The sequence below is a fragment of the Lissotriton helveticus genome, chromosome 5_1, assembly GCF_964261635.1.
Source record: "Lissotriton helveticus chromosome 5_1, aLisHel1.1, whole genome shotgun sequence".
Lineage (NCBI taxonomy): Eukaryota > Metazoa > Chordata > Amphibia > Caudata > Salamandridae > Lissotriton > Lissotriton helveticus.
In genome coordinates, this window is record NC_136065.1 from 1,780,458,974 (window position 1) to 1,780,482,415 (window position 23,442).

The 23,442-nt window shown below is 43.7% G+C and overlaps 1 protein-coding gene across 2 annotated transcripts in view; it reads right to left on the reverse strand.

Moving 5' to 3' along the window:
* Positions 1 to 428: 428 nt before the first annotated feature.
* The window catches only part of ACE (angiotensin I converting enzyme), a 236,673-nt gene continuing 213,659 nt past the window's right edge, over positions 429 to 23,442 (reverse strand). For both annotated transcript variants that reach the window (XM_078645075.1, XM_078645076.1), the window contains exons 22-25: positions 18,000 to 18,098; positions 11,638 to 11,760; positions 9,534 to 9,715; positions 429 to 1,791 (exon numbers count right to left, since the gene is read on the reverse strand). In XM_078645075.1, the coding sequence (XP_078501201.1) occupies positions 1,595 to 1,791; positions 9,534 to 9,715; positions 11,638 to 11,760; positions 18,000 to 18,098 (601 nt within the window). In that variant the 3' untranslated portion in view covers positions 429 to 1,594. The remainder of the gene's footprint in view (positions 1,792 to 9,533; positions 9,716 to 11,637; positions 11,761 to 17,999; positions 18,099 to 23,442) is intronic.

Sequence of the window (23,442 nt, forward strand, 5' to 3'; positions counted from 1 at the left end):
TACTCACACTGGGCACCATAAACAGCCTGAACCAACGTGCAGACATTCTGAAAAACTGTTCATATCGTCTGGCCTGCACCACCCATTTTGCCTCTCGGTCTGATGTCCAATGCCCTTTTCTTGGAGGCCAAGATAATAAATATTATCCTAGCTTTGAGTTGGGCAAGTTAAATGCCCACTTAGGTCAAAGTTGCATATGTAGACAGGACTAGTGAGAAGAGACTAGAACAGGTGGTGATTTGTTGAGGCATGACTTCCACACAAGGACTCTTTCTCACTGTGACTCATATCACAAATAAACCTCCTCTAAATTTCCAGGAATGGGCCACTCTTCAGTACTGACCCAGCGTTACTTTGTATACAATACTTGCCAATACTATTCATTAGTTTCATAAGGATTAAAAAAAAAAAAAAACTCAAGGCATACATACGGTTTAACACAATTTTCTTGGCACTCTATTTTGTGTATTTATTTCTAATCAAAAAGTATCACAAATGTTGTTCGAAGATGCTCTGCATTTGATCCCCCTGGAGTTCACTCACCTCTGGTTTCTAAATTGCATTGCAGAAATTCTCAGTGACATTGGTAAAAACATATGGCAAATGTATGGCATTTTCTGTTTGTTCCCAATAATGCCACATTAGCATTGGGCAAGCACATTTACACTCCTGCGATCAAGATGAAATGTTTGAAACTCTTCTTTTTCTTCCCTTGAGGCCCATCGTGGCTTGCTCCTGGTTCCAGGCATCTGAGAATCGCTGCCTACTATGCACATTTTTGTTTGCTTGATGATGTCACTCGGTCCACTATTGATGACATCGAGTCAGTTATTACTGGCAGAGTGGTTGCATATTCAGAGGGAATAGCTAAGTGTATTAACGTCTACAGGCTGGAGCTTGAAACTCAACAGGTGTAAAGAGAATGTCCCATTGGCTCTGGCCAGACCCTTGTTTTTCAGTCTCTGTTACTGGAATGCTGTTCTTGAAATTATGAACTTATATAAGAGGCAATGAACAAGAGAGTAGCACCTTCAGTTGAACAGGACGAACCTTTGAACATTTCAAACATTGTTTTCTCCACAGGAGCAAGGAAACTGGACAGAGGGAACAGGGAAACTGCTGATGTTGAAGGAAAAGCACATTTGGGTATTTTTATAGCATTACAAGTTGAACAGTCATTTACAGCCGCTGGTGAAGCATCAACAATATTATGTAAATCAAAACAAACATACTTTCCCTGTGGTTTCTAGGTTACCAAAATAAAAGTCAAGTACCCCATCCTCCCAACCCTTGCCCCACTGCAGACCTAAGAAAACATACATTTTAAATTAGGGACTGTACAGGGTCAAAAGCTCAGATGGCCATTCTGGTCATATACCACAAAGTAATTGACTAGAACCGTTTGTTGGTATGTGGCCTGCATGGAATCAGAATTGTTAGCAATAAATAATCAACATGTACTTTGGCTCTTGCATAGTCAAAAAGGTAGGACCTGATTGAGAGAAAGAGTCCTGTGCTCTGATTGGCTGAGCGTTTAGGTAGACACCAAGTCCACCTGCCCCCAAAGAGCTCATGTCCACCACTTGACGTCAACTCAGTACTTCTTCAGCTCCGTCTCTGATGCCGACTTGTTGGCTCTCCGCTTGATGGAGGAGAATTTGACGGCCAATACGATGATGGTAATGACGAGAGCCACGCCGAGCACCAACAGTATCCACTGCCCCACAGCGGCTTGGTTGCTGTCCAGGGACATCCCCAGGAAACTGACTTTACTGTCTGCCATTGCTTGAGCTGGAGAAGAAGTGGGGTGGGAGGGGAAAGTTAATGTTCAAGATGCTTTTGGAATGACAGGCCAGAGTTGAGTAAATTAACTGTCACATTTGGCCCTCGGAGCTCCACAGACACAAGTTAAGTTGGAAAAACGTACAAAAATTGCCTTGGGAAATCTCTATTTACAAAGAATGGTGCCAGGGTTCCTAGATATTAATCACAAAGATGGTCTATGGAAGTGGAGCAAGTAAAGGAAGGGATGGGGCAATAGTTCTTCCCTACAGAAAGTGTGAGCAGTGACTAGGCTGCACATACGTAATATAAAGGTGATTGTGAACCCAGATCATGCTACTGGCAACCCCCTAAGATGGCAGACAGAGCCTAGTGGGGCGAAGGTAAGTGGCACCTACCCCTTTTGAATGGGATGGTGAGTTTAAGATCCAGGTGGGTAGGATCTAGCTACCAATCTACTTGAAAGGGTGGCTGGCCTTGTGGGTTGATGTGGGTGGGTGAGGTCTGACTGAGTGAGTGCTCTGTTTGAGAGAGAGGACTGTGAAGACAGAACTGCAGTGATACGAAGGCTTTGGTGAGGTTGCTGCACTGCACCCTGCACCATCACACGATCTGGAGAGGTGGGTATTAGGCTCAGACTAAGCCACTAGTGAGTTACCGCTCACCATTCCAGAGGCACTAAAATGGTCAATATGTGGAAATCAGCCTTACTGCCACTAAGTAGGCAGGGGAGGAAGGAGGGTGTGTGTTTGTGTGTGTGTGTGTGTGTGTGTGTGTGTGTATGTATGTATGCATGTCAGGGCAGTCCATTACACTCTGTCCCGGATGAGTATGTTCACAGTCCTGATGGTGTACTAGGCACCACCCTAGGCACAATAGAAGCGGGCATCAGAGGTAGTCTATTTCCCAAGCCTGTTCCCTTTAGAGAAGGCAGAAGGGGACATTTTCACTTAGGACATTTGACTTGCACACTAGCTTGTCATCTACATAGCTCATGGGCGCACTCAGAGTGAGAGATGGCATAGGGACTAGGTACAAGGTATCCAAAGGAGACATTTGATGGATGTATCTACTTAGGGGTCATCCCACGAGTTGTTTGTGAGTTACCAGTATCTCTCCAGGTGTCAATAAGTAGCTCATTAGATGAAGCCCAATCAGGTGGGTCATTCAGAGGGTCTGGAGCTGACAGGTGATGTCTCTTAAATGTTGCAAGAGTCAATTTAGTCTTGTTGCGGAGCACTGTGGTGTCAACCTGTGTGTATATGTGTGCGTGTGTGCGTGTGTGCGTGCACGTGTGTGTTTGTGTGTGTGTGTGTGTGTATGTGTGTGTGTGTGTGTGTGTGCGTGAGTGTGTGTGTGTTGTTGTGTGTGTGCATGAGAATGCAGGCAAAACGTCAGCTTCTCGAGTACAAGGTTAGGGAGCACATTCGGATGCGCTGAACAGGATCAGTCCAGAAGCAGTGAAGAGTAGGGTTCAGAGTTGGAGCAGAGATAGGTAAGTTCCTCTTGCCATTGAAGAATGGATATGGAGTGTGCACAAATGTTCGTATCTGTGTGTACATGCTAGTGTATGGGAGTACATTCACATGTCATGGTTTGCAATTGTTGGGTGTGAGCGTGTTCTCTTTCTGTGGTGGCTCTCCCTGGCAGAAAGGGCCCCTCTTTCCAGTCTATGGCACACCAGTGACCTTGGCCAAAGGTTGACCATCATTGGCGTATTGTGGGCCCCCTTACATAATGACAGCCACTTTGCCACATATGGGCATCTGTTACATTATATTGGAAATCCCAGACACGTGATGATTACTCAGGGGCATGTGAGACAGATTCTACCCATTTGAGGCAGTGATGAAAGTGACAAACAGATGCTCTAGACCAAATGTGCATTCACCTAGAAGTAGGAAAACATAGTGTTTGTATTTTTCAGCAAGTATAAGGCTTAGGTATGATAGAATGGAGTGCTTACTAAAAATGAAAATCCGACATTTGAAGGCATAATTTATATATTACTGAATAGGCTCATATTTGGAGACAACAGGTGTAATTTAGAGTGTGGGAGCCCCGCTATCGTATTTTTCTCCCCTTATTCAGAGGCTGAATATCCTATGTAGAAACAACAGAAACCTAGGGGTCTAAATGAGAAACTATCTCAATATGTCACACTGGTCTAAAAAGTACCAAAAATGACTTTCATAATGTACTTAGCAAAAATCGCTATGAAAGAGAACTATTTTAGGTACGAGGATATGTTGTACCTTCAAATCTCGGGCACGGGTATGGGCAGTATTTTTGCGCCAAGTTTGGCGAACCTCTATGTTCATATTTTTGAACAAGAGGAAGTACTAACAGCAAGAAACCCCTTCTTTTTGTCAATAATATGGTGGAAACGCTATATTGACGATATTTTGGTAGTTTGGCGGGGCGAGATGGATTCAATCAAGCGTTTCCACGAGTGGTTGAACACTCAAAACAGATTTCTACGGTTTACTGTGGAGATGAATAAAGAGAGGATTGCTTTCCTTGATCTCTCTATATACGCTACTCCCACTGGTCTTCAAAGCAAACTATTCCGGAAACCCATGGCGAGAAACTCACTCCTTCTCTATGGGAGTCAACATCCAAAGTCGCTTTGCGACAATCTGCCATATGGGCAATTTCTACGAATACGTAGGAACTGCTCTACTAATGAAAGTTTCACGAGACATGCAGCCACCCTTACTAGTCAACTTCAAGTAAGAAATTACCCTAAACAACTGATCAAACACTCCCTTAAACGAGCGAGCAATAACAACCGTGAGGCACTCTTAGAACCCACAACTGAAAAGCCACCTCTTACACGTCTGACTTTTGTCAGTACCTTTAATGCCAAATCGAACCTAATTCAGAGAATTGTCAAACGCCATTGGCGAGTACTGAACTGTACCAACGACAAGATTGAGCGACCCTTGTTCGCTTTTAAGCGGTCCAAGAATCTTCGTGATTGTTTGGTGCACACCCGCCCAATAGACATACGGACAGAGACAAGTGGCACCCTTTGGGATCTTCCGGCAATACAGGGACACCATCCTTGTGGTGGATGTTCTGTTTGTGCCCAAACCTGTAGAACTACTCAACTGGACATAGGAACCAATCGCCCTTGGTTACTTAAACGGTTCACTAACTGTAACAGCTCACATGTCATCTACCAGTTGGTCTGTCCCTGTAATGAGAGATACATTGGGATGACTACACGCAAGGTGCGTACACGCATGCTAGAGCATAAGAGCTCCTTTAGGAGTTGAAAGAGCGTGTCCAAACTCACCAAACATTTCCTGGAACATGGTCATAAGGAAACTGATTTTAGGTGGACGGTCTTGGAAAAACCTTTGATTCCCACCCACATTTCTGACGTCTCAAAATTTCGGTTCATGAAAGAACAAACGTGGATTTTCAAATTGCGTTCTGATTGCCAGGGTCTTAACGACGAAATCCCTTGGACAACACTCTGATATGATAGTCTTTACACTCTATCAGTTAACCCTAGGTCACATGCCTTTTCTAAAGTTTTTCAAATATACTTTGAGGTAGTTTACATAGTGGGTGCAGATACTTATAGTTGCTTCGAGGTGCGCTGCGCATAGTGGCCATGTCTTAGAAGTTTTAATACTTACATTGCAGCATGCGCCCCCCCTTTTTATTTTAAAGGACTGTACACTAACTACTTCATACCATTATCTGACTGTTATTGCAGGACATGCCAAGAAGCTTTCATTGTTTTTGACACACTTTAAATCCTCCATTTGGATATACGACATGAGATAAACTAACATGCCGTATAAGATCTATTAGAGCCGAGAATATAGTGCTGCGCATGCGCGAAACGTTTGAACTACACGAGGCAGTGGCGTGAGGTCATTTTGTAGTCCTCCAAGTCTCGCGGGACAACGGAGTTTACCCCTGAGTCTGAATACCGACAGAGACGTCTCTTTGAACAGGGTGAGTTGCCTTGCATAACTCCTTGTTAGCGCGCACTATTAATAGTCTTTTCTAACAAAAACTTGAGGCTATATCGAGTACGCTTGATAAAAAATGAGGCGACGCCTACCGGTTTCGTTTTTGTTCCAATACAGCGTGGTGCCGATTGGTCACGGCGCCACGCCACAATACTAGTTAACTTCACATACCTGTCCTGTTCGTTGCCTCCCCCTAAACTCGGGTCCTGTCAGAGGCAACGACGGACAGGTATGTTTTACAATGCTACCATGATGAAGAGCTTAGGTAGTTATAACACTGTGAGACTTTTCATATTGAACACTTCGTATTAAAGCAGAACACGTTTAGCAGTTTGTATACCTTTTGGGTTTACAATGTCTGTTAAGCCATGTAGTGTGGAACAGGAGACACCCACAGTGGTCAAAGCCCTTAGATGCTAAGGCTTTTGAATTGGTAATTTTGCATAAAATTGAGGATAATGTTCGGCTTGCTTATATTGTTGCAGATCAGAGTGTCATCTAGTTATTTCACGTACCTGCACTATGTACCTGTATCCTTAATTTTTTCAGAGCGTGGTCTCACTATCCCTGAGTATGTGTCCAGGTGAGGTGAGGCTATATCCCCGGTCATGTTGGGTGAGTGTTATAATTAATTATTAATTTTTGTCTCCTTTGAGATATATGAGTGATACACTTCAAATATTGTGTTTGTTCTGTGTTTTGTGAATATAGATGCATTGAATCATCCACAGATACGGAGGATACGCTATTTACTTCTATTATCCTTTTGATTTATCACTTCACAATTTTTTGTGTTAACTGAGTTTTCCTCCGTGATATTTACTCACTTTGCAGTAGCAATGTTGTGAACAGAAGCCCTGAAGAAAGCCTTGGGTCCTCCCCATTAAGGCTGAAACATGTTGGCTTTTATGCAGTTATTTGTTTAACACTGCTATGTTGCACTGTTCTTGTTTTTAATTAACAAGTAGGCAGATTCTTTTTTCTTCTGTCTTCTATCCTGTTTTATCATCCACCACCACTATATTTTTTGCACAGCACTATAACCCATCATCTCGATTATTTGGTTAACAAGTGTTTATGGGAAGGACCCAGCCATGGTACTAGGTATTAATATGGTCTCAATGATCAAGAGATCCTTTTACCTATGATGGATAACCAAATGATAATATTTGATCATTGCAAGATGGTGATGGGAATCCTCTGAATACCTCTTGGGTTCTACTCACTAACCACTACGGACATTCTATTTGTTTGTCTCACTTTCTTCTAATAATTGATAGTCATTTTTGGTACTTTTTAGACCAGTGTGACATATTGAGATAGTTTCTCATTTAGACCCCTAGGTTTCTGTTGTTTCTACATATTGTTTAGGGGGTGTAGACCTAGGCTAGGTCTCAAAACGCCCTCAGACCCTCTCTCTACTTGTATGTTGTGGTGCTGAATATCCTATGACAGAACCCCTGGCCCAGAAGCCCATCTGCCACGGGCCAGTAGGTCCATGTATCGGACACCGCTCCCTATGTTGTGTGGGCTTCTGATGCATATACTTTCCCGGCCTAGGGCCACCATGCACAGGATTAGAGGTAGGTGGCATTACATGACTAAAAGGAAAAATATTTATGGAGTAACACAGAGGTAGAAAACTCCCTCCTCATCAGGGCCATTGTATCTTTGCATTTCAGAACAAAGCTTTGCTTTGTGAATTTGTGACTGACATACATGACATGGCTGTCATGGCATTACAGTTTGTATGAAAGTGCTAGCGCCATGTCGGTGGAAGCACTTCCATCAAAATGATTTCTGCCTAACCAGTGGGGATCTCTATAGGGTGGGGTCCTTCACTAGGGCATTGGCCTCTACTGCCCCTGTATGTTAGCGGTCCACAAGCCAACTCACAGTCACCACCAAAGTACTAGTAAAGATGATATTTGAATGACAATTCTTGCAGACTCATTGAGACTTACTGCTGATGGTATTCCCTTGGTGGCAAAAGTCCTTGCTGCTATGGCTGCTATTTCATTACTCGAGTGGAAGTATTTCCTATTGATAGAACATTTTTGATGTTACGATTGGTAACTCTGCATGGAATTTTGGGTTAGTATATATAGGTAATCCTGTTTGGGATGATAAATATTGTTATTTTGGGTGATGTGGTTGCTACTGCAAAAGTGATATTTTTAGTAGCTCATTGACAAAAAGTAAATCTCATTATTGAAAAGGTTGGACACCCCTAACATAGTTACTTCAGGTATTTTTGTCACTCAAAGGAATTCCGTGAAGTGAAACTCTGTGAGTTTTGCCCACCCCAAGTACCTAAGTGAGTAACTAGGTCACCGAGGGGGGGGATTTACTAAGATTTTGCGCTGTGTTTGCGTAACAAAAGTGACACACAACGGCGCAAAATCTTTTTTTCCTAATTAACTTTCCAGCGTTAAACTTGTTTAGTGCTGGAAAAAATGTCAAAGTAATTTGAAGCAGTGAATTGCTCTGCTTCGTATTACTTTGTGCCATGGGGGCGTACCAAGGGTGGTGCATGGGCGTTCCCATGCAACCACCCAAGGTGTCTCATGCTAAACCCAATTTACTAAAAACAATAGATTGGGTTTAGCGTGAGAAAACTGCAATTTTCAACTAGGCACAAGGAAGGCAAAATGCTTTTAATTTCTCCTTCCTTTTCCGACTTTGCATGCGTGCTGCACTGTGCCGCATGCATGCAAAGTGGGAAAAGCTTTGCATCATGCCTAGCATAGTATTTTGTACATGAAGGCTATGCTACACTCATGCACACACCTTAGCGCTATGGCGCTAAGGTGTGTGCATGGCACACGGCAGCTAAAATTGGCGCCGGTGCAAGGGAAAGGGGAGGAGAGAGCCATATCTTTAAAAATATAGCCCTCTCCTGCGACCTCCCTGTCGCACAACACAGCCTCACGAGGGGGCTGCGCTGTGTTGCTTGGACATTTTGTAAATCTCCCCCCCCCGAGTGTGTGTATAAGTGATGCTCTATGTGCCAGGATGTGGATGAACAGGTGAATTAATCAATGTCCCACTGAGTAATGAGTGGGTATATAGAGCCCCTCTATCCCTCAGTACTCTGTCAATTCCAAATTTCACACTCCTGAATAGATAGTGGCAGAGGAGAAAACTGAAATGAAATAGGATGCGTTGGATGGGAAGGAATTACACAGAGAGGGATGGCGTGGAATAGCGAGATTCAATATAGGGGTGGTCAAAGTCCGGATCTGGACAATGCATTGTGTTTTACACACCTCCCCCTTCATCACACTGCTGAGAGCAATGCCCCAGGAAGACAAGAGCACCTCTCTGGTCACTCACACGTGACATCAAAACACTTCCCACAGAGGGTCACAACAAGTGCAACACTGCAAACCACGCACAACTCCACAGTGTGGCCAACTAGCAGTCGGAAAATGCATTGCGGAATACCACAATATGGTTTGAAGAGATATATACATGCGACGCTACAATACAATTGTGTATAACAAAAATATCCTGTGCTAGATTTCGAAATACAATACTGTAGTTAACCAGTAGATGGCAGGAATATAAGCCAAATTCCACACATTTAAATTAAGAGGTAATGTAGTACTGCTACACCTCAGTGGCCCTTCCTCTTCGTAGACTAATGGATACATTGTAGTGTTAGATATTAGATGCCCCCAGGGGAACACAGATGGTGGTTTAATCACACAGAAGTCAAGATGACGTGTCTGCTTAGACCGGCTCCCTTTGACTTACCAGGGCTCCAGTTGTAATCGGGCCAGCCAATGGTGTCCCCGTTCTTCTTGTTCTCCTGAATGAGCCAGTCGGTCAGTGGCTGGAAATACTTCATCAGAGCGTCAGCAGACATGTTGGGCTGGCCTGTGATCATCTGCATGGCCTCTGGCCAGGGCTTGCTGTAGCCCAGCTTCATGGCGTCCCTGCAGGGGGAGGAAGAGCCCATCAGGCACTTTAGTATGGGTGGCAAAGGGCAGTGCACTAAGCAAAACTGGAAATCACACACACTCTGCGAAAGCACTGCCCTGCAGGCCCACTGCATGACTCTGTTACATATCACTGCACCGCTGGTACATATTATGGACGTTCGAACGTGCTGCACTGCAAACTGATGTCATGGCTATGTTTAAGGGTACGGCACTGCATGTCAACTTCTTGTTCATGTCACGGATACGTTTGGGGGTACATTAGTGCAGATTCAGCACTGCAAGTCCACATTGTGGTTGTGCAATGGACACTTTTGGGGGAACATCTTGTTTGAGGAGGCACTGCAGATGGATGCGGTAACACCGCTTTAAGGTACTGCACGTCAGATCCACGCCACAGCCGAGATAGAAAATACTGCACTGCAATTTGATGCCATGGATACGTTAGGGGTACTGCACAGCCAGTCCATGCCATGGCCCAGTAAAAGACTGCACTGCTGGGTCGTGCCATGCGCATGTACTGCAGGCTGGCATTGTTGTTAGGTGGCACTGCGTTGCAAGTCCACGTCGTGCTCAGGAGATGTAGCGCTTCATGTTATGATAATAGGGTTTATATAGCGCATGGCTACCCAGAAAGGGTTTCCTAGTGCTCTGCCAACTAAACATGTTCACGCATGGACATGTTTGGGGTACATCACTGCTGGTCGACAGGTTTAGAAGGCGCTACATCTCAAGCCTGTGTAATGGATTAGTTAGGGGAGTAGCATAGCACACAAAATAGTGTATGCCTCAACTTCAAAACACACTCTGAAAGTCACAGATCATCACAAAGTGGAAAATGTTAATCACAGACCACAATATACAATACTGCTCAGCATGTACATGTACACACATTTGTGTATACATAGATCCTGCACAGCATGTATCTAATAAACACATTAGTGTATACAAAGCACACATCCTAATCATTATTGTAACACATAATACACTATACACAAAACAGTGCACAGGCCAGCGCAACATAGTGAAAACATAGCACAGACATCACAACACAAAATGTACTACACAATACATTGTGCATCATCACACGCTAAATATCATTCCAACTTACAAATGCCACACTATCAGACATAGCACAATACTAAACATCGAGTTTACATCTTAATGTATAGTGCACAAATAATTAAACACACATGACATTGCCTTCGGAACGCACCCAAGCATTGTGCAGTGTTACGTGATCCTCACTACTGCTGTGCTGAGCCTGAACTGAAGCATCCAATAGGGAATAACAACCCCGAATAATACATGCATGGAGCTACTAAGGCCTGACTTTACTCTAGCCTCAGCATTCCCAGCTTCTCTGTACAATGTCTGGTGAGTACCTGATGCCTACCCTGACCAGAGCCTCACAACCCAGGTATGTTGTGGGTATTGCAGCTGTTAAGGCATGCCTATACCCAAACGTCACCATCTCAGCATCCTGTGTAACCCTGCCGCTTTTGAAGTTGGCCTTGACTCAATCCTTACCAACCCAGTACCCTCTAGTGCTTCCAATACCAGAACTACCCTTAAAACTACCCTTCCCTAAACTCTAAAATCCCTTACTACCCCTTGCTGCTACCCTTTCCTTAACCCTAAAAGCCCCTAATTACACTTTATAACTACCAAACCCATGAACCCTGCCATCCTCATACCCATTACCCTTTCCTGGATCTTAAACCCCTCTTATTACCCCTTTATTCACCCTTCCCTGAATCCTAAAATCCCTTTACTAGCTCTTAACACTACCCTTCCCTGAGCCCGAAAACCCTACCTACCCTGTTACGCTTGTCTGGTGTCCCTAGAATAAGCTCCATGATACGAGAGGGAGAGGCCCTCCAGAGCACACACTCAGGGATGCACCTTTCATTACTTACCCAAGAAGCTTTCCTGCTTCTGTGGACTTGTAGATGTCACATTTGTGCAGTGGCCCTGCCTGGTTGGCTGCTTTACACAGGGCCTCGTGGAACTGGAACTGGATCACAAAACTGACAAAGTACCTGAAGTTTGAAAAAAAGACATTACATGGTGACTGATACAAGACCCATACATCCTCGAGCATGCAGATGCAATTTCTAGGGTCCTCATTGCCCCCGGTAAGCATATTTATAAAAAACACTGCACAGATTCAGGGCCGGACTGGCTGTAGCGGGCACCGGGCGTTTCCCCAGTGGGCCGCAAGGGTGGGGGCCAGTTTTGGGCCCCTGGGGGCTGTTTTTGTTACCAGGAGTCTGCAATATCGGCCCGGTAACAAAATCGGCCAAAACCGGCCCTTGCAAAAAGCTCTGCTGCACCCTCCCTCCTCAGATGCGGGTGCGAAGGTTTTAAGTAGTAAGTCATTTTGACCCAATAGAGTTTTCCTCAGAGTACCTTAATACTATAAATCACACAGTAACTTCTTGAACCAGTTCAGGAATTTTGTACCCGGCAAGTTAGGGGAGTTGAGGCTGTGCTCAGCCAGGTGATGACTGCTTGTCTGCAGTTCCAGATTAGAATTGCTGGAGTAGTGGTCTGAGTAACTTCCTTCTTTGTCTCTAAGACTGCAGAATATGTGGGTGATTGATTCTTGCTTATATCTATATAAACGGCAATTTGATTTGATCAGGCAGCTCTTCCAAGATGGTATAAGGTCCTTTGTATCGAATTGGCCAAAGCGAAACATCATGAACTGACATTTTATAGCCAATGAAAAGTGAGTTGTAAGATATGCTTTGGGCTCCAGCTTCTGATAAGCCAAGCATAACATTCCCTTGCTAAAGAAGATTTATTCTGCAGTAATGACTGGATTTATGTTGCGGCATTGCACACCCGGAAGAAGGCGGCCCTTACCGTGGGGATGGCCCATGCTTCTCTGGAGCCAAGGCCTTTAATTGCCAAATGTAAGTGGCCTTCCCGTGATTTTGCTTGTTTTTTTTTCTTCATCTGTACCTATATTTTTTGCAAGCATACGTTGCATAGAGATCCGCTCTCCGCAGCACGAAATGACAAACACACCTTGAAGAAGGCATTCAAGTTTTGTGTTACTGGATTTTTTTTTAGCTTGAATTCTGGCCGAACTTGAGCTGGCGAGATTGACTTAGGCAAGCGAAAGACAGCTGTATACACTTTGTTTGTGATGAATTCAGCTCGGTTGCCTCCTTTCCACGCATAATTTCTGATCCATATGCCACAGCGGGTAAAAGCTTGGCTGCCATGACTGTTAACAGGTGCAGCTGTGCAGAGCAGTTAAGTATTTTTTGAAACAACTTCAATGCAAAGATTAGGGACTTCGCTTTAGCTTGTAAGGAGGCTAGTTGTTTTTTGAAGGTCAGCTGACATAGATGCCAAGATACTTGTAGAATAATACTACTTCTGCGCATTTGTCCTTTGCACCCCAAGTGAATGACTTGAATGTTTTATCAACCAGGCGTACTATTTTTATTTTGTTTGAATTCATCTCTAAGCTTCGTTGCTTTTTATATTCTACCAAAGCATTAATTTCCCTTTGTAGCCTGATGGGAGCCTGACTGAGAATGACTATGTCATCTGTATATTGTGAATACCCGATTTTCTCAGTTGCTAATCTTCAACAAGTGATTTCACCGATTTCTGATCTGTGAACTGTGTGTTGTGATGAAGTGTTCTTTGAGGGGGTGCATTTTTAGCCCTTTCCTGAGCTGGAGCAGAGTTTGGTCGGTCCTGATAGATATTAGGGTGTTGTTCCAAATCCTGAAAGCATTGATGGAATAAACCCATTACCTTGCTTTATGTTCTTTTTCACATTTTGTTGTCTTTATTCTAAGGGGTGTCCTGGCTGGAGGTGTGCCAGCAGCGGTCAGAGATGGTGAACCTGTCCTCAAGATACAACGGGGGCTGATCATGATGGCTTTGTAAATGAATCAGCTGGCAGCTGGTTTGAAAGATGGTGCTGTGGCATGAGGTGATCATACATATTTCACCAGGCTGCTGCCCTGAAGAAGAGAAAGTTTGGAGTCTAGAGGGCCTTGGAGCAGGGTGTTACCACCAGGGCACAAGTCCTATACAAAGAAGTGGGGGGACTTGATGAGCTAGCAGTTGTCGGTAGAAGCGGACGGCTAAACTTATGCTTCGCGCGCTGTTCGCTTTATGTATTAACCTTGAATGTACTTTTTAAAAATTATTTCAGATGCTCATTTTTAAAATTGACTGTACCTGATGCACTTACTTAGTTGCATTTAGATTGCTTGGTTGTGCACCTCCCCAGTCCACCGCAGCCATTATTGGGCTGTTTGTTGTGGAGGGCTTACTGCATAGCCCTAGCCGGCATAAATCCACTTCCGGTTGCCATTTCCCTGTTGCCATCTTGTTAGAGGAAGCGGTCTAGTCTTCCACCGCCTTGTTCTCGGACACACTTCTTAGGCTGCCGATGGCGTGGGAGCGACGGCGGCGCGACAAAGGCGTGCCAGAGACAAGGCCATCTGCGCCCATCTACGCCTGGAAGACGCCAGACGCTAGAAATGCTGGTGGTTTTAAGTCAGGTGTGCCATTATACACCAGAAAAGACCTGATGTCTATTGGCCGGCGGGTAAGCTCATGCAGACAGCCCTTGGTGGATGTTGTGGAGGGGCCTTTCTGCTGTCTTAATTGCGGTTATGATTCCCATCCCGTGCTGCTCCCCTGTCGTCCTTTATCTCTATGAGGCCCTCTATGAAAATCTTATACCTCAATGTCCGCCCTTTGGCTAAACATTACATGGAGATTTATAACTTAATAGAGGACGAATCACCTGATGTGCTCTTCCCAACCGAATCCTGGTTGACTGATGCCGTGGTGGCTGAACCGGGCCTAGCGCTCCCCCCGGGCTTCAGTATCTTGACTGTAAACAGGGAGTCTAGAGGTGGGGGCATTGCTGTCATCAAGTTCTGCTACCACTTAACATTTGTCAAGGAGGATGTGGTTGGGTATGAATGTGCCAGTTTTGTAACTTCCTTTAGTGGTCTTTCCACTATGACAGGTTTGTTAGTCTACCGCCCTCCGGGGCCGGCCTTGGATTTTAAATCTGCTATCATTGAGGCAGCTAGTTCCCTGATGGTGACGGCCACCAACTTTAGTATCATTGATGATTTAAATCAACACTTTGACTGTCCCTCTGATCCTGAAATCAGCAGCATGCTTGCTGATTTCGCCGCTTGCCAATTAAGTCAGCTTGTGGTGGGCCCTACCCTCATTGCTGGACACTTGCTTGACTCTGTCTTTTCTAACATCCCCTCTCTTTTTGTCACGACACCTAGCCGGTGTGTTGGTCTGACCATTTTATGGTCTCCATCTCCTTCCCGTTGTCAGAGCCAGTGCCTAGAGTTGATCCTGAGGCCTCCTTTAGACGACGCTGGCATAAACTTAAACTGGAGGACTTGCATGCCATTCTGGCACTCTGTCCCCCTATTCCAGCTACCAATCCGGATTTGGCGTACAAATCACTCTGCGACTGGGTTGAACATTGCAGGCACCTGCTTTGGCCTCCTCTGAATACTTAGGCCCATGCTGTTTTTTTATCCATCTACCCGCCAGTTGATAGTCCAGGTGGATATTTTGTCCAGACTGGACTATGCTAACTCACTCCTCTTAGACGTTAACAAGGCAGAAGTGATAGGTTTACAGCGAGTCCAGAATGCAGCTGCCCGAGTCCTTTTGAGGCTCCCGAGAACCTGCTCAGTGATGGGGGCTATTCGCCATTTAAACTGGTTACCAATGTCTAAAAGGATTGAATTCAAAACCCTATGCTTGACTTTCAAAATACTTAAACTTTCACCCCCTGAGATTCTGTCCAATCTGCTGGTGCCCTATGTACCCACCCGCCAATTACGCTCGGATGAGCATTATCTGGCTACGGTCCCTCGGGTGAAGCGCCTCTGTGCTGGGGGATCAGTCCTTCCGGTATCTAGCCGCGAAACTGTGGAATTTCCTCCCTACCCAGATCCGGCGCCTGGATTGCCTGTTGTCCTTTCGTAAGGTGACCAAAACCTACCTGTTCCCCTTGGTTTAGTCCCTAGCTTCTCTAATGACACTGCTACCAGCGCCGGTACGCCTCTTCACTGAGGCAGCTGCGCGCTATATAAAAATACCTAACATAACATAACTGACCAGGTAAGACAATATTCAAATGACCTCATGACGTTACGACTTAGCGCTATCAAAGAAATAAAATAGTTCTACTTAAATTATTTGTGCAAATACTGGGACAGACTAACCCATCTGACAGTCTTACAGTGTCTGCATTTATATACAGGGACAGAACAAAGGCAAAAGTTGCCTCTCTTAAGTACCTGTGAAGAGAAGGCAAGCTGTGTGTCTTTGTTTCCCTCTGTGACATTTACATTTAAATGTAAGGCTCCAGGCGGCCCCCAGTCAGCATACACAAACAAAAGGAGGCCGGATGGCCCCTTAACTTCACCCCAGCTGGAGGTGAACAAAGGCTCCCTTGCTGACTGCACGTTGCTGCTGGGAATGGAAAGCTGAACGTGTCCCGGTGTCTGACAGTTACACCGGGACAAGTTCAGCATATTTTTGTGGGGCCCAACTTCTTGGCAGGGGGTATGACGTCCACCCTGTGAAAAGAGTGGGGGGACGCCTTATACCTGCGTGTACCCCCGACTCGAGTCCTGGTTACCACCATCTAAATAGAAGAGGGCTCAAACAACAGTTCTGAAGTCACTTTCTGGGAGGAATGGTTTAATTTTCTTTAGTAGAGAGAGCTTGTAGCATGCCTTCTTTGTATTCCTGCAAACACAACAATGATGGACAGAATGTGGATCAATGTCACACATTCACCCCAGTCCAAAGATCTGGGCCCAAATCTATCGTTTTTCCACTCCACACCACCCTGGGTTAGACAATGGCGATATGCAAATCAGCGCTGACCCTGTGCCCCATGGGAACAGTCCAGTCCGAACTACAAAAGCCATGTCCTTCCCAGAACGGAAACAAGCATCCGAGGACCGGCACGGTTTGGCAGTTCGGACTGGACTTTTCCCATGAGGCAAAGGGTCAGAGCTGATTTGCATATAGCCAGTGTCTAACCCAGGGTGGTGTGGAGTGAAAAAAACGATGGATTAAGGCCCAGATCCTTGTACTGGGGTGAATGTATGACATTGTTCTACATTCTGTCCATCAACTGTGTTTTTTGTTCTTTGTATTCCTGCCACTGTTTTCCTTGAGGGTGAGGTTGGGGTCTAGACTGAATCCAAGAGACTTGGCAATGTTAGTGCACTCTTCGGTTCTTTGTGTCGTGTTCTTTACATTTTTCAAGTGGTTTGGGTGTCCATATGACTAATTCAAGACACTATTCATAACAGCCCAGCCAACAAGTATCGACGAGACATGAATAATGAAGCACTTTGTGGATTAACAAAAGATGTAGTCAGTCCAGATTTTAATTCTGTGTGCCAGAAGCTGAGTGCTTGATAGACTTGTGCAACAGATGGAAGATTATAACTCCAGGCATGACTCTAAATGTGCTTAACAAAGAACTTATGTACTGGGCAACTGTTTCCACTCAACCTGAAGTGAAAGAAATGTGACTTCTACATAACAATGTGCTAAGTTAATGAGTTCACAATAACAAGGTTGTAGAGTGGGGAGTCTCACCTTTTATATACAGGCTGTGTACACCCCCTAATGTATCTTTATACATGGACACATATTTAGACCCATACTTGGAGTTATAGTCTTAACACTTTTGCAAAAGCTCCCCCGCCTTCTCTTCTTTGTACATAGTTAGAATAATTGAACTCATTACACATTTTAATAATATTCTAAACCGGTTTAGTAGTAAAGAGTGTGAGTGGCTATGGTGTCGGTGATGTCTGCATCAAGGCGTAGCATGAATTGTGCACAGATAAGAAGGTGATGGTTTGCCTGTTTTGAAGGTGAATGGTGCATGTCATTGGTTTGGAATGCATAAGGCTGCTGGGATTAGAGATCCATGTGTGTTTGTTGTGAACAGTGTCTTTGTAAGGGTGGTTTTGATCATTCTGTATTTAGGGTTACCTTGTGGGGTTTTCAAACATATTAGTACATTATTCACTGGAGGACCCTTTTAGGTTTAACAAGGGAAATAGTAGACACACCTTTATTGTATTTCATGATGCCCTAGTCAGTCATCGAATATTCAATGTCACCTGTAAGTATGATCCTTTTAATGCATATACTGTGGCAATCACATGAGTGTCCTGTGCAGTTTTATTTTTCATGCAGGCACAATATGATATCTCAGGATACCTACCTCACATAGGGGACGTTGGCAGGAACGTGGAACTTTGCACCGGCATCAAAATCCTCTTCTGACCTGGGCACTGGTGGGCACAATCCTTGGTATTTCAGCCTGGATGGAGCAGAGGAACAAAAGCAGTGAATATGAAGATAAGAAGTGATTGTCTCCTGTTTGCACTCACAGCTATGTTTAGACCATACTCCTGAAACTGCTGCCTAACACAAGCATTCTGATTTTCAAAGAAAACTAACATAGTGACTTGTAATATGAGTAGATTGGTGAAAGGGGTTTTTATGTTAATTATTTACTGACGAAGATCCCTAGCCTAGTCTCTTTTACTATTCTGTGACTTGGTACGCATTTGCCACCCAGGGGAACGAGCTGAAAATGTGTCCAAGGGCCATATGTATCAAAGCAAAATGGGTTCGCAAACGCCGAAATTCGCAGAATTCCGGCGTTTGCGAACCCATTTTCGCTAAATGGTATGTATGAACCATTTTTGGTGCAAAATAAGGAATCGCTAAATTTGCCATTCCTTATTTTGCGATTGCATTTAAGGAATTGCAAATTTTGCGATTCCCTAAATGCAATGTATCAAGGAAAAAAACATTCCAAAATGCCATTAAGGAATCACAAATTACCACCAACTTCTAGTTGGTGGTAAGTTGCGAATTCTTTCAAATAAGCATTTTTTTAAACATCAAAAGGTGCCATGTGACGCCATACATGCCTTTGGCCAATCAGCTAGTACGGGCAGCGCTACCACAGGAACAAAATTCCAACTTACGGACCATGCTCCAATTACCACCGATTCAAGGCCACCACAGATGTGGCACTTGCTCATGCTGTGACACTACTAAAGAAGGGTCTGTGTTCTCCCATAAGCAGATCAGTTGGAAACACGAGCGATTCTCGAATTGCAAATCACGGAATGTGATATATGGCATTCAATGCCCATGCGACTTAGTCTACATCGGCAAAACCAACCAAGAAATACGTGTAAGAATACAACAACACAAATCCCGAATTAGGAATAATGTCATAACAGCGCCACTGGTCAACCACTGGCGGGAAAAGCAACACAAGGAAAATGACCTCACCTGGACTGTAATAGCGAAAGTTGAGAATGATGCAAGAGGAGGTGATTTGGACGCTAAACTAACCAGAATGGAGGCTATGCTAATCTTAAAATTTGACACTGCAGTATCTGGACTTAATGAACTATCCGAGATATTTAATCTCTGAATGAGCACCCAGTGTTTCCCATAAAAAGAGTGACCTCAGAACAAACCACTACCGGGACCAGAATGCCCTAATTACAGACAGTTAGTAATCCAATTTTCATCAACCTCATAATACACTGTGCAGGACTACCCCAGAAACAGACTCAGGACAATATCCGTTGTGCACCCCCCAGCTATTGCCCCAATAATGTTAACAGCAATTCAGCAGTGTCATTTACAATATGACCAACAATTACCAGAATGCAACATAAATGCCAACCGGGCCGGTAAAAGCCTTCTCTTAAACACAATAAGATCCTGAACATACCAACGTCTTGCGCCAAAAACAAAAGACAAAAACACACGGATCTTTCAAATTACACCATTTGAAATGTACAAATGGATTCACATTCGGCTCGCAAGCACATATGAAAGGGGCGATGAAACTACACAGCCCATGATCCTTTGCGGACCAGGAAACGCGCAGATCGAGCAAACGGCAGTGAACGAGGGAGACGGTACAACACACCGGCCTCGCCCGATTCAAGTAAGAATCTTGTTGCAATAACTACAAACTAGATAACGTGCCGGCACATAAAAAAGCGCACCCAGTAATCCGCGCTTGTCCTTTTGTTTAGGAGGACGAAGGCTCAGAACACCACGGCCCGCCAAGACAGCCCTCCACATAAGGTAAGCTCAGTCCCAGAGCACCTATTGCAAAACAGTGGGAAACAAAACTTGACAGCATATTAATTTGCCCCCATTCGCCCGTTTTGTTTCAGAGGAGCGAAGAAATTGATCAATCAGTACAACAACACACATTAAAAGGTCCGTCCAACAAGTAAGTCACAGTTGAATGGTGACTGAATGGGTTTCTGCGAGAATTAGACATGGATGTGAGGCCAAAACATTCCAACATATTTTTCTAGGTCCACTTTTTTCGACGGGAACATTTGAACCCATAATGGTCTCTTGAAAACAGAGAGGTAAGAGGAGGAGGCTAGTAGTGGAGGGGAGGGCAGCATCACATTAAGAATAGATTTGAAATCCACATCTTTTTTCTCCTACAGACTACGGTCCTGATGAGAACTCGATAGAAACACGAGTTCGAAACGCGTAGACTGGAAAAGCCCCCAAAAAATCCAAAGTGACAACAAATTGTAGAAATTATCATCACTGTGTTTAATTTTGATAAGGCTTTTGTTGTAACATTTCGTTTGTTTCAACTGAAAATAATTGATATATTTTCTCCTTTGTTTGTCTGTTCTTTTAAGTGTTGTATATAGTGCATTGTATGAAAGAGGTATGTTTGTTGTTTGAATGATGATAAGTGGTCATATAACATTGTAAATACATGTTTGTGTTGTACATAAGGTCTAAAAAATGAAAATGTTGATTTAAATAATTTTCCAAAAAAAGTCGAAAATGAATAATTGACTCAAAGAAAATCAAAATAAAAAGTGACTATTTGCACAAGAAACATTGGTTTTAAGTCAGATGTTTTAGCCAAAATAGTTCAGGCAAAAGAGAAATTGTAGCAGCACGTGCACTCCGTTTTGTTTATCAGTAGCTTGTGGCAAGCTGTGCTGTTGGGTGCCCAGACCCAGTGGTGGTATTAGTGATACATGCCCTTAGGGCATGTATGTGCGCCATATGCGCACACGTCATTTTCAGGGGTGCAGCAGGGTGTTCTTGAGACACCCCTGCACCCTTGAAAATATTCACAATTTGCGATTAGCAAATTGCGAATCGCAAATTTCCCCTTCATTCCTATGGCCCATAGAAATGAATGGGAAATTATTCCTTAATTGCGATTAGCAATTTGCTAATCGCAATTAAGGAATTTTAAGGAATCGCTAAAAAGAAGCGATTTCCTACATACATACCATTTTGCGATTTCTAAATAGCGATTCCTTAAAAATCGCTATTTCGGAATCGCAAAACGGAATGTTGATACATATGGCCCCAAATTTACTTCATGTAGGAAAACTGATGCCTTTTGCTAATGCTTCCTATGTGATTATCAAGAACTACTTTGCCAAGAACTAGTCTTAACCTGATGTGTTTTCCCCTAAATTAAGGTCTTTTCAGAAGGAGATCTTTGTTGTCTAAATGTGTGAAACGTTGTGCCCTTCTCAAACCACCATATCATGGTCGAAGTTTTGCTGAAGTGATGTAAAAGAACAGTTTTCTTCCACTGTATGTGAAGGAGGCATTGGCCAGTCAAGTAGGCTTTCAATTCTTCCAGAGCCTGACACTGCTGTACTCGGCCCCTGAAGAGGCGTGTAGGCTATTCAAACTTGAATGGCAGGTGACATAAAAGCACTGCTTACTCGTGTCCTTCGCCATTACTAATTATCTCCCATATTACATCCCTCAGGGTCTGTCCTATGACCTCATTGATAACACCACTGTACCCAAATATATATAGTACACAGTGACGGTAGCCACTGTGCAAGATTTTTTGTCTGGCTAGCAACTTTGGCGCCCTTTGTGCATTTTCACAAAATGCTTAAAAAAAGATTCATCCACCTCAGCTCCTTCTTGGAAAGCTTTGGGGTGGCCTGTCAAGTGAAGTCCGAGAACAAGGGGTGTCCCAAAAAGTGATTTCCCCATACAAATGTAGACATTGCTACAGCCAAAATGCCCAAACGGAGTTACATCAGATCTGGGTGAAAGCTTAATCTTTACGCAGAAAGTGTGCTTTTTGTGATTTGGTGAAAATCTGTTCAGCCACTTAAGAGTAATTCAGCTTCAAATGTACAGGTATCTAATGTACTGAGTGAGAACCAAGGGGAAAGAAAGGAAAAATTAAGCATTCTGATTGACTGGTCTGACACGACTGGGAGCAGTCCCACGGTACTAAGTGCCAGGAACGGATAGTTGCATCATGAAGTGAAATCTTGTGGCCCCCATTTTAGAACTCAGGCGCTCAGCCCCTGTGTCATGAATATTAAAATCAAACAACATATAAGAGGGAAGGGTAGTGGTACCCTGACCCCCTGGCTCTTCTGGAGGGTTCCTAGAGGAATCTCCTCAGCGTCAAAGTACAATTTGTTTTTCATGTTGCAATGGAATTGTAGTGCTTTCATGGTAATCAGCACACCCTGCAAAAAATTGCTAGAATACCTAAAAAATTACAGAAGGGTTGAGACAAGTTTACCGTGGCACAAAACAAAAGACAAAAATAAGCTAGGTGGGCGTCTGTTGGTTTTGTGTGGCTGTGTGGGTTTGGCCAGCAATGAGGGGCATTATGAGTTATTCCCGATTTGGTGGCCTGCGGGGTTTGAGCGCTGAAGGCTGAAGGCTGTGCACTGTGAGGGACTGGGATTGTTAAGTGTGGTTATAAAATCTTACTTCACGTTAAAAATAAACTAGAAATTCACTTAAACAAATGGTAAAATGGACGTTATAGTCTGGCACGGCAAATCCTTACTTTATATTTAAAAAACCTAAGACCATCACTGAAAAAAAACCCAAAGAATATAGTGATGTTATAGTTAGATGAAAACGTCAGTTAGAAAATACCATTTTAAACAAAAAAAATACTGAAAACCACCAGTTATATTTAACAGAAGTAACTATAACATGCTCACTTGTCAGGCACTGCTAATAACCTCACAAATACATTTTTCAACTAAATATAATGCTACTTTTCCCTTTGTTTTTCTCAGTCAATTTAAATACATATACATGCGCACACACACATATATAGGTACATGTGTATATACAAATATATATATATATGTTAGTGAATGTGAATAGATGTGTTGGAGGTGTGTTTTAATGCGTTGTTGTGGTATGCGTTGCAATGGTAAAAGTGAATGCATTATAAGTGGCGCCGTGATAGTGGACACATGGTAAGGGTACTGTGTGGTGTTTGGTTTCACTGTAGTAATCTATATTCCTGTCCAAGATGGTGCCTAACCATATCCCTTCTATGTCAGCAGTGCTCTTAAATTCCCCATTTCTCCTGACTTTTGCTATTTTTTGATTGTATTTGTTTGCCTGGAAGACTATGTGCATGTCTCTTACTTTACTCTGTCTCAGGGTAATTTTAGTGTCCTGCTTTCCAATGCCTGTAAAACTCTTCATCTTCGATCAAGAACTTCAAATATTGGCAAGACGTTTTTTTCTGCCCATAGTGGCTTTTTCTCTCCTGGGTTTGACCCTCTGAATGAGATATATGACACATTTCATGTGTATATTAAATATAGGGTGGCACCATAGCC